At 36.4% G+C, this 12,485-nt stretch overlaps 1 protein-coding gene across 3 annotated transcripts; it reads left to right on the forward strand.

The window, feature by feature from the left end:
• Positions 1-411: 411 nt before the first annotated feature.
• On the forward strand, positions 412-11,928 carry LOC143845364 (cytochrome b5 domain-containing protein RLF-like). 3 transcript variants are annotated; one of them, XM_077353674.1, is made up of 6 exons: positions 412-619; positions 2,588-2,707; positions 2,885-3,272; positions 3,882-4,016; positions 11,265-11,315; positions 11,556-11,928. In XM_077353674.1, exons 2-6 carry the CDS (start codon positions 2,675-2,677, stop codon positions 11,630-11,632), a joined length of 684 nt encoding a protein of 227 aa, XP_077209789.1. In that variant the 5' UTR covers positions 412-619; positions 2,588-2,674; the 3' UTR covers positions 11,633-11,928. The 3 variants fall into 3 exon arrangements, with proteins under 3 accessions (XP_077209789.1, XP_077209788.1, XP_077209790.1); XM_077353673.1 differs by having other exon boundaries at positions 413-619; positions 2,612-2,707; XM_077353675.1 differs by lacking the exon at positions 412-619 and adding an exon at positions 647-826 and having other exon boundaries at positions 2,612-2,707.
• Positions 11,929-12,485: the final 557 nt, after the last annotated feature.

Raw genomic sequence — 12,485 nt, forward strand, 5'->3', positions numbered from 1 at the left:
CAAGCGTAATGCTAGGGAAACCGAGAGTAGAGCCTGAAAGGAGACCGAACAAATTGTTTCATGCCACAACTTCACTAGTGACTTGAGCAATCCCTTTAGTTCAGGGAAATCACCAAAAAGTAAAATTTTCTTTAACAGGTGGCATATTCTCATTGCAGGTCCCCTTTTAGATGGTACTCTAGATCTACAAATCATTTTCCTTGAGGAGAGTCAAATGTCAATACGGGCGTCTTGGAAGGGAAGAAAACGGGAGGGTGTAAATATCACTTCCCTCTTCTTCTAGAATGGACAAAGGGTAGCGTCCAAGTGGGTCCCACCTTTATCTCATCAGAACCGTCCATTTGATAGGACTTTGGATCCATATCTATAGGTGGCCCGGGGAAGAAATGGGGGCGAACATATTATTTTTCCTAAACATAGGCATAATTGGGGGTTAGGATTGCATGATTGGTGAGATTATTAGGCAACAGGAGATATATTCAGATGGACGGTCCAGATCAGTCAAAGGTGCGGCCCAACATGCGGCAAGCCTCATTGTACTACAATTGAGTGAAGGTTGTCGTGCCTAACCATCTCTCTCTCTCTCCCTCTCTGCAATCAAGGAGCAAATCCATTGAAGGTAATCGATTTTTGATAACCAGTTGTGTTTTTTGGGGGGATGATAAATCCACCCCCTATATTTCCCGTGGCCGCTCCTCCTAGGAACTGCAGAGTTATTTTTTTTAACTACGCATGCATCGATTGTGTGATTACAGTCTCTCTCTCTCTCTCATTCTCTCTGTCCTATTCGTTCTTTTGTGAGATTATTGGCCGTATGCCTAGCCAGGTATAAATGAAATTCTCGTTTTATTGATCCCATAATCTGTAAATGAACACAAAATGAGAATGTTGTCTTTACTTTCTAATAGGGTATAATCATACAAATCTCCTGTCCAAAATTGAACCAAATGCAAGCTGTTGCACTTGTACAACTTCTCACAAGCATACTATCAAACAGCTTGTGTTTTGTACTACAAATTCATTTCAAACTCAAACAACAACTATGTTATTTATTTCTTGAATGTTGAAACTTTCTTTGATCATAAGGACTAGAAATCTTGTAGAGGTGACATAATTAATGGTATTGGGGATAGCAAAGGAGGCAAAGAGAGAAAGTTACCACCCACAACCTATAGAATTGGGGTGGCCAAGGATAAAATAGGGGGCGGATTTATTGGTTTTTTTTGGAGTTCATTATTAGGATTTGTTCCTTGATGAAGACATTGTAGGTTTCCTATCTTATCTGTAGTGTATTAGGCTTTGATTGCTGTGGTAATGCGGGGAATTTGAGTTGGTATGCTGATGTTGAGAAGAATTTTAGAATTTTATTTTTTCAGGCTTAAATTGCTGTCATGATGGAGCTGCTATTAAAACTTCATCACCTTGGGTTTTTCTACTGGGGTCTTTGGCAAGAGTTGAAGGGAGTAGGAAAGTTTCTTCATCGTTTTTTTCAGTCTGGTTTTCTTTTACTATTGCACTCCTATGAGTTTAATCCTTGTGGCTGTTTTTCTATGGAAGTTTGGGCTCTTTGTGATTGTTTCGTGTTGGGGCTTCTTATTACCCTTTCTGATATATTGTACGGTGCCTTAGGTTCTTGGACACCATTGCTAGATATTTTCTTGGAACAAATTGTGCTTTTTGGTTCGATTTTTTTTTTTTTTTTGATAATTTATTAATATGTGAGGAAAGTTGTAGCTTTGATGGTACCATAACATTAGGATTAGGGAAAGTATTTTTTCTTTTTCTTTTTGGGTTGGGGATCTTGTGATTTTGGGGTTATCAGCCTATGGTACTAAGCGAATATCAAGATTAGGAAAAGGTGCATTCTGCCACCAACAAGGAGCTAGAGGAGTTAGGACTTAGGAGGTAAAGTAGCTGGTCACTGCCAATAGAATGAGGGCCGCTGACATGGGATGATGGTGGCTTGTTGGTGCCTAAGAGCGCAGGTAGGAAAATTTAACAAATTGGTGGGGGGCAACATTGAGGTTGGGCCATTGGCATGAGAATAGAGGTTAACTAGTGGTAGGTTTTCTATTATACATTTAAGTTGGTGGGCGGGGAGTTGGTAGTAGCCTAGCACTAGGGTTACTGGGTCCCTATCACAAAGAGCAGGAGCGCCGGCATGCAAAATTTGATAATTCCCTGTTTTCATTTTTTTCCTATAAATGATGCAAAATAATATTTCTTTTCCTTCTTTCCTTCCTCAGAAGTTAGGATTGAAGGGCAAATTTCTGAATTCCATGATTCATGTTTTTTGGATCCATTTTATTTAATTTGCAGTGGTATCATTATCTGTTCTTGCAACTACTTGAATTGATTTTTATTTTGGGCCTGAATAACAAGGTAATTCAAAATTCTTGTCTTGTGTATAAGATTTGCGTGTGTAAGATTGTACTTGAGTTATATTATCATCTTTCATGGATTTATAATGTTTACGTATATGTTTTTAGAATTGTTTAGTTGTCCATTTTAAAGAATATAGATTTATTTATAAGATTCTATCTAATATTGTGCTTTCTATCCCTTCATTATTGTATGGTATTAATAGGAATGCAATTTTTTTTGAAAAAAGCAATCTATCGACGGAACAGATTACATTGTTCGATTTGGAGTACAAAATAATCCAGATTGACAGATGGGGGATGCTAGTGACTTCACCTTTTGTCAGGCAAGGCGAATTCTCCTTCTATGGAATGATTTTACATTATTCTTTGATCACCGCTTCTGGCCAAAATACCAGACGCATTCTTTAACTTTACTTTATTTGTCATTGGTAACCTCTAAAACTTGTAAATTGATGCAATTTATGCTATGACTTGTTAAGAACTTTGGGGTGTTTTTTTAGGTTGGTCTACAAATAGATGACGGTTATCTGGAATCCCCAAAGCGCATCCCCAACATTGCTGATGTCATGATCAGAGATGATTGTAAAAATGGTGTGAATATTGATAAAGCTAATGATACCCTACAAAAAGATAGTTCTTTAGATAATGCTACGTCTAAAGACTCGAGAGCCGACGGTCCTTGGCCTTTTAACATTGTGGATATAAGCTCTCTAAAACTCAAATCTAGTGAATCGTTGGGACAAGCAAGTCTTTCAGATTTTACTAATGGTTCACCGGAACAGAACATTGTTTCAAAAAAGCCCATTGTGCGGGCAAAGGTCCCTTTTGAGAAAGGGTATAGCCAAATGGATTGGTTAAAGATTACAAGGACACATCCCGATCTTGCAGGTACATCGCAATTTTCTTTCTACTGATTTTTTTTTTTTTGAATGACTCTCTACTGATTTTGTTGATTTAGATATTTACGTGCACGAGTCACCACTAACCAATTTTAACTATCTATCTATATATATATATATATATATATATATTGAATTCTGTTAACACAAGTTTACCTATATTGTACTCTACCTATAGTCAAAGTGAACCCAAATTTTTAAAAGAGAACCTTCTTATTGTACTCTACCTATAGTCAAAGTGAACCCACACACAAGACCATGCAAAATTTTCCCTTACACATGATTCCTGTTACATGGATTCATGAATCATGTGTAACAGGAATCATGAATCATGTCCCTTTAGTCTAATACCAGCTAGTGTCAGGATTAGACTTAGTCAATTTGAGCCGGGTAGATCCTTTCACCTTCTTCATGTACATTTTCTAAAGGATTCATTTGCCAACCCCAACTAGTTTGGGACAAAGGCTTAGTTGAGTTGAGTTGGGTACATGATTCCTGTTACATAGCACTGATTTGACTCATTAAAGTTACAGTACACACCTTTGGGTCAGAGGCCAGTCAGTGTTTGCTGCTAGGTCTGATGCTTTGCTTGCTTCAGGACTAAAGGGACAGTCAAATAAAAGGATTATTTCGATGGATGAAGTTAAGCAACATAGAACAGAAGGATCAATTTGGACCGTTTTGAAAGGCCGTGTCTACAATATTTCATCGTACATGAAATTTCACCCTGGAGGTATGCATGCAATTCTTTTGAAACCCTTTTTTTATAATTATGGAATTGTAACCTTTGACAGGATTGAGCTGAAAGGTTAATATTTTTCTTGATTTAAGTGTTCAAAACAAATTTTAAATCTGAGATGATCTTTCCTCCAGATGAATATGAATATTCTAAAGTACCATTAAAAAACATGAATATTCTAAATGTAAATCATAATAGAAAGTAAGGTTGCTTCACTTGGCATATTCAAATGCCCTGCCTCTTTAGATTCACACTTTTGGCCTCTTCTTTCTTCTTATGGGGATGCTTCACAAAAATAAGAGATGGTTACCCTCTTCAAAATTTTGACGCTTTGAGTATCTTTATACTCTAGGGTTTCTAAGAGAGGCATGTTTGGTGTGGATTCTAAAAGGGATCTCTAGCTTTGGTTGTAGGCTCCAATTACAACACTTCCTATTCTAACTTGCATGGAAATCTCAATACCAAATTAACCTCTTTATTTAATAAGCAACATAAGTTGTTTACTAACTTTGGACTTCTAATTACAATTATACCCATCAAAACTTTTTAATTAACCCCCAAAACTTACAGAATTACAAGTGAGCCCTTTTATAGAAATTACCAAATACTCCCTGTACCATACAATATTACAGGTCTCTCGTTGTTCTTCTCTTTTCTACGAGTGAAATTGATTTTTGTAAGGGTTTTAGACGAAATGTTGATATTTCAACAGAAAGTTTGCTTCTTCTTTTTTAATATGAAAAGGTGCATGTTTCGCATATTTCGATCTAAATATTAATGAAATACCGAATTTTTGGGTGAAATCTTGTAATTTTCCGAATCAAAGTTAATTTCGTTTTAGTGGCAGCCAAAATCAAAATATTTTGGCCATTTCATTTCGTTTTGGCCGAAATTTAAAACCATGCTCTGCTTTGTTATGGAATCTGCTAATTGTATCCTGCTTAGAATTTTTCTATTTTTCTAACTTACATTTCCTTTGCCCAAAGTAAAGATGTAACCCAAGGATGACTTTGTATCATCAACATTGGACTGAAATTCTGAATCTGTATATAGTATACCCCTGTACAGTGAAATCATTGCCAGAGTAGGCCATACAATGACGTATATTCCTTCTAAAATACTTAAATATGTTCTTGACACGTCTAATGCTCTGGACTTGGCTTAGATTGATATCTTATTATGACACAATATGACTGATATAAGGTCCGATATGCAACATATCATACATTAACACTCTACAACTGAAGCATACGGGCAATGCCTTATCTTCTTTTCACTGGTGTCTTGCAAGACATTGTCTCGGAGAGATTTATTCCATGCCTAAATGTGATTAGCCCTTTCTTGGAATCCTGGATTTTGAACCTAGCCAATATGTTGTCAATATATTTATGATTTGTGGACACGGACACGAGTGTCGCGTGTTGACACGGCAAACCCCCAAACTTTAGAAACGGGGACACGGCTAAAATAGAAAGTATATGTAATCATGATTTGTGCATATGGATTCGTGTGTCCAGTTTCGACATGGATACGAGTTGTCTAAATGAGATAAACACAATATTCAATAAAAAAACAGACTGTCACACTTGACACGGTACAAAAACTTGTCCACACACCCACATTAAGTATAACACTTCCAACAATACCAGTAAAAGTGTCCAAAGGAGTGTCGACACGTGTGGACATGCGCGTCGTGTCGGACACGGCAGGACACGTGAGTCGGCAAAAAATTTGAAGTGTCGGCTAAATCATAGCAATATAATGTACTTATGATAGTCTCAACATTTTATTCTTTCTATCTCTATATATTCTCAAACCCATAATATAGGATGCCTGTCCTAAATCCTTCATATCAAAGTGACTTGACAATCATATCTTGGCTGTCGACAACATTTCTACGTCATTTCCAATGAGTAATCTGTCATCAATGTCCAAGACTAGGAATGTCACCAGGGAAGGGTATAATCAGTGTGACTTGACTATGAAGGATCAACACGATGTGCAGCAAAATGTTAAGATAAATGCGAAGAAACACAATGACACAAGAAAGAGCACAGGATTTACATGATTCGACAGTGTGCCTACGTGAGAAGAATGTGAAGAAACATAATCACACAAGAAAGAACACAAGATATACGTGGTTTGGCAGTGTGCCTACGTCGGCGGGAGAAGAGTTTTCACTATTTCGGTTTGGGGTTACAAACTCTTCTTCTTCTTGGCCAAGAGAACTCAAAGAAAATCCCATCTCTCAAAACCCTAAAATGGTGCTTATATATCAATTCAACTATATTGAGAAAATTACTGAAATACCCTTTAGCGAGACACAAAAAATAAAATTTCCTTCCGGGGCTCTCAACCCACGTGTGCGTCGCGCACATTAGTTCATCAGGGTCATGTATAATGCCAGAACACAAGCCATCGCACAAGACATCTGCACAACGGTATCCACTTTAACATAGGGCCATTTCTTCCTCATATAGAACCACTTGCATCCTATAGGCTTAATGCCTTTAGGTGAATCTACTACCGTCGGGACACCGTTGGAATACATATAGTCCATCTCGCATCTCATAGCTTCTAGGCGCTTGCTTCCCTGGTGTCTAACATTGCCACCTTGTGGTTAGTAGGATCGGTTTTAGACGCTTATGAAACCATAACATAGACTCGGTTTTAGACTCTTATGAAACCATGACACCTAGGTAGGCAAGTCTATCAGGAGGTCGAATAATCAATGTTGGCGAGTTGCAATTCATTGGTGAGTAAGCCAAGTTACCACCCCCTCGCCTATACTTTTGCCTTTCAGTATGCGTAGAATGAAAAGGTGCTGGGAAAGTCTCCTATCTTCGGCCGTTCGACCACAGAATCATGAATTCACGGTTCTAGCCCAAGAAGCACAAGATACGAGGATATTAAAAAGCTTCTTCAACCGGTAGAAATATTCTTTCTTGGTAAAAGATAGTCTGCAGATCTCCCAAAGCAGACTCATTCTAGTTTTTTAGGGCCGATTCGGTGGGATAGCACTGGAGCAAGCCACTTATCTTTTCTGGCTTCAACCATTACGTTTGGTAAATCCCCAGCCCCCAGTCCTTTGTAGGGAAAGTACAATAAGGGCCCGTTTGGATACCCCCTTAGATTTGGATTTGGAGGTAAATTTGGATTTCCAAAATCCATGGATTTGAAATCAAGAATTTTAAAATTCACAAATTTATAAATAATGCCGTTTGGACGACCACGTATAGATTTGGATTTCAAATCTCAATTAATTTTTTTTTGTTTGGATGCTCTTTGGATTTGAATTTGAATTTGAAACCTAACAAAACCAAAAAGCCCTAAAATACTTGATATAGGGGCATTTCAGCCATTTTCCATGATCCAGGGGTATTCTAGTCATTTTACCCTATATGGGGGTATATTGATCAATTTTTATGTCATAATGGTGTTTTAGTCATTTTCCATGACTCAGGGTATTTGGTCATTTTCACCCGGTATAGGTGTATTCCGGTCATTTTGCATGACCCGGGGGTATTCTAGTCATTTTACCTAATATGGCGTATTTTTATCATTTTTATCTCATGAGGGTATTTTTAGTCATTTTTCATGAGCCATAGGTCATTTTTACTTGATATAGGGGTATTTCGATAATTTTCCATGATCTTGGGGTATTTTAGTTATTTTACCCTATATGAGATTATTTTGATCATTTTTATGTCATAAGGGTATTTTAGTCATTTGGACGACTCGGGGTTATTTTGTCATTTTTACCTGGTATAGGGGTATTTCTAGTCATTTTACCTAATATGACGTATTTTTATCATTTTTATCTCATGATGATATTTTTAGTCATTTTAGTTATTTTTTATGAGCCATGGGTCATTTTTACTTGATCTAGGGTATTTTAGTAATTTTCCATGATATTGGGGTATTCTAGTCATTTTACCCTGTATGAGGTTATTTTGATCATTTTTATGTCATAAGGGTATTTTAGTCATTTTGCACGACTCGGGGGCATTTTGTCATTTTTACCTGGTATAGGGGTATTTCTGTCATTTTACGAAACTGGGGTTTTCTAGTCATTTTACCTCATATGATGTATTTTGATCAGTTTTTAATGTCATGTGGGTACTTAAGTCATTTAACATTTTTTTGGTATATTTTGGTCATTTTAACCCCTTACGGGTCAGATTTAGATTTATAAATAACCTCTCGCAGAAAGGATTTATAAATCCAAAAAATTACATTAACATTAGGAATTTGTAAATCTTGTGGATTTCACTCAAATCCAAATCCAGATGTCATAAAGGCTTGCCTAACGCCGAATTTGGATTTAAAAATCCAAATTCACCTCCAAATCCAAATCCAAGGGGTATCCAAACGGGCCCTAAGTATCTATTTTTCTGGTCAGCTATTCCAGGAGTATAAGCACAAGTTATCTGATGAACAGTGCCTTTGGAAATAAAATATAAAGATGATTCTGTGGACTATATTCTCCTCCAGAATCAGATCGTAAATTTTTATTTTTTTATTTTTTTTTGCGATGGAAATAATGTTTGGCTTTTCGATTGCGTGCCGTTCATTCCAACATGGCGAAAATGAAGTAAATCGGAGTGAAGAGGTAAAGTGCTTCTTGTTGGGCCATGAATGTTGAATAATTTGGAGTGGTGTGGAAGGTGAATCGGAGGATTTGGCGAGTAAGAAGCTATTTTCATGTTGTTCTGGTCTGGTAGGGCTATGCGTGTGATCATAGTGTCTGGATGAGAGCTGGTTCATTGGAATAGAATATTTAGAAATAATTAGGTTGGAAAAAATTTCATTTCATGTGAATTCCTTTGAGATTCGAAATATGAACATGGGAATCAGATCATTGAAATATTTGTTGGATCAAAAGGTTCTTATTCATATATTATTGGGTTCTAGTAGATTTTTTGAAATCGAGATATTTGTATTTAGAAACGCTTAGCAGAATGCTCTAGTAAGCAATTGGTACAATTCAATTACTCCCTCAATTAGTATTATATCTTAGAGTCTACGTCTTCCCCGTACTACGAGTGAAAAGGAGAATGTAAAGACTATCATTAAAGCAGCATGTATGTATTCCCTTGATTGGACTTCAATGTTTGTTGATATCAAAGTAGCACCGATAATACACTAGGTAATGTAAGCCCCTCAGGTCTAGGGATTTTCTGTATCCTGTGAATAGTACAATCCGTAAAAATTGACAATGATCACTCCAGTAGGTGCCCTGCATATGATCAAGTTCAGTGTATCTACATGTTATATACATTCACATATTTGCTTAGGTTCTTTACCCAAATGACTGAGATAGGTCATCCTATCATTTAACGACAAGAACATGTGTCAGCCTTAATTGAATGAGATGACCAGTCATCATCCCTAATTGAGAGCAATTCTAGGTCTACGAGGAAGCCAAAACACCAAATCTCCTGCCATGAATTCCTTAATCATGGGTACTGCGTCTTTACAATGTAAAATAAGAAACCTTATGTCAATATCATATATGACATTAAATGAACACACCCATAAACTATCATGCTAATGGATGGAAAAAATAATAATTTTCTCAAATAGAGACTATCCAGATATACCATTCCCCCTCAAAAAAAACCCCAACATTTGGTTTGTGAGGACAAACTACACTGAAAGTAGCGACTCTGCATTTGTCTGCATACAAAGGATCAGAACTCGGACCTATCCCAGCATTGGTGTTGGTGAAGGGTCAATGAGAGTATTACTAATTTTGAACCACCAAATGAGCTTTTGCAACTCATAATGCCCATTCCTTTTTCCTAACTTTGCAGCTTACTAAAAAAGGGACAAAGAGTAAGGCAAATCAAAACAAAATCTTGGAACGCTCTGAATGCCCGAAACCATTTGATCATTGTTAATATGTCTTGATGCCAAGTTGCGTGGGTTGGGAGAAATTCCACAATTAATCCATACTGATAGTAATGTTGGCACTATCAAATTTTGCTTTTTATAGTTCTAATTCCACAACATCGTTCATCATTCCAGAACATCAGTCTACAATTAAACCCTAAAGCCTCCTGCTAAATCCTAGAAATCCATCATCTTCTAATCTAAACCATAGAAGACAATCCTAGAAATATATCCGTCTTCTAATCTCAGCTGTAGAAAATATCAGAAAAACTTTCTTATGCCTAAATGCTCCTAAATAGAATTTGAAACACAAAACTAACTTCATATTGGAAACCTCAAAATGAGATTCACTTTTTTTAGTTTTTTTTTTTGAAATTTAAATTCACTTTTTTTAGTTCCCAATTAAAATCAACGTAATCTCACTGTTCAATTCTCAAAAAATCTTCTAAAATTATTATAGCCCTGACTTTGTCCCATAGGACAAAGTTAGGGGCCCCCTTCTAACATCATCATCTGTATGGTCCATTTATATCCCTTCTTTTATTAATCTTGGTAAATAAAATAAAACTAGGCTACTGATATCCTCACGAGCATGGGTTAAAAATGGGATTACTCACTTTTTTTTACACCTTTCTGTTTGTGGATGATGGGCCCACAATCTTTATCATTTTTATATTAGACATGAGGATGACCACCTTGTGAAGATTGTTGAATCTCTCCTTCCACGCCCATATATCTTTCCCTAGAGAGAGTGCTAGACATTCTCTGCCTTTGGTTGATGTGATAAAATTGAATTTTGATGTTTCAAGATTAGGAAATCCGGGGAAATCAGGGATAGGAAGCGTTCATTAGAAATCATGATGGAGATACTAGAATAGCACATTTGGGGCTGATTGGTTTCTATGGTTCAACTGATGCAACATTTTGGGCATTAAAGTGAAGGAATTAAAGTGTCGGTTTCCACTTCCAATGCCCTTTTGTAGTGTAGGGTGGCACCTTCAATGTAGTCAGATAGGCCAACAACCCTCTATTTTTCTTAGAGGTTTGCAAATTATTATAGAGATCTTGGAAACCATTTCAGATATCCAGATCCCATTTGATCGCATTTGGTCATCTCATCTTTCTATGTATTTTTTTCCTTGTTTTATCAGTAAAACTGCACTTTAAAAAAATCCTTCCATGTTAGTTGATTCATTTGTTGCTTTAGGATACTTTTCATTGATTTACATGACAATAATATATGTCCTGATTTTTCTCTGGATTTTATCGAATCTAAGAATTTATTATGTCCCATTTATTTTAACGATAAATTGTATCCTTGAAAGATTGCCTTGCCCATACTCTCAGGTGTTGATATGCTGATGAAGGCGGCGGGAAAAGACTGCACCTCTCTATTCAGTATCCTTTGTCAAGCTCTGGTATAGTCTTTTCCTTTGTTTGTTTCCTTTCACGGATCCTCACTAGCCGTACTTTCTGTCTGTATCATCGGACCCAGTTTCTATGACTTCTGTTTTCCAACCAAATTTCTTTCATTTCTTTTTTTACCTCGAAAAAATATGATACTCAAGTTTTTTTGAACTTTCATATGAACTCTAAGATTCATATTGATGTGAATGAGATCCTTCAACTTCATTCTAGATAAATACCATGCTTGGGTTAATGCTGAATTTTTACTGGAGAAGTGTTTGGTGGGCATCTTGGACGATAGTCGATGAAAACTACCGAGATTCATTCATTACAATACACTCTCGATGACAACGGATAATTATAAATGTCATCAGATCTTAAGCGTGAAAAATATGTTGATTGACTTAAAGATTGCAGATATGCCCTTCAAGATTAGATGTGCCATGTTTGCACTTTGGGGCATAGTAATTTTAAATATGTTGTTTGGAAAAAAACTTTCCATCTGGGGTTTTCTGGCTCTTTTTTGGAACCAAACACCACGCAATACCTGACTTTACTAGTGTAAAGTCCTCCATTTTATACAACCAAACAGGCCTTGGGGGAATTGCATGTGAAATTGTTTGTTTTAATTCCTTTTTTCAGTTTACAGATTTCTGATTAGATGTTAACTGAATAACAGCTATGAAAATTTCTAAGAAGTTATCTACAACTATAAAAAATGTTGATGAGGTGTGGAGTGCACCGATTAAAACAAGGAAATGAGGGTATCATTTCCCTAAACTAGCTGAATATCCACTATTCTTATTATTCATCCACTTTTTTTATCATGCACATATCTTTTTTCTCTAGGCCCTGTTTGGATTGCAGGAATTTTCTAGGAAAGTTTGGAAAGGAAATATATTTCTAGAATTTCTTACTCCTTGTACCCATGAAAAAATAAAACTTGAACCAAGCCTATTCAGTTTTTATGTAGAGCTATTTTCAATTTATGATGTTATCCCTCTAAATTAACCATAATTATAATCTTCCGCTGAATTGGGGAAGAAAAAAATTTCCAAGAAAACTTTTTCTAAAAAGAAAAAGTTGTTCTTGCAATCCAGACAGGGCTGCAGAATGAATACCCTTGTAGAGAAGGTTTCTGCCCCGATATGATTTCATAAG

The sequence above is a fragment of the Tasmannia lanceolata genome, unplaced genomic scaffold, assembly GCF_043159265.1.
Source record: "Tasmannia lanceolata isolate RefF3 unplaced genomic scaffold, GAP_Taslan_0.1 ptg000015l, whole genome shotgun sequence".
Lineage (NCBI taxonomy): Eukaryota > Viridiplantae > Streptophyta > Magnoliopsida > Canellales > Winteraceae > Tasmannia > Tasmannia lanceolata.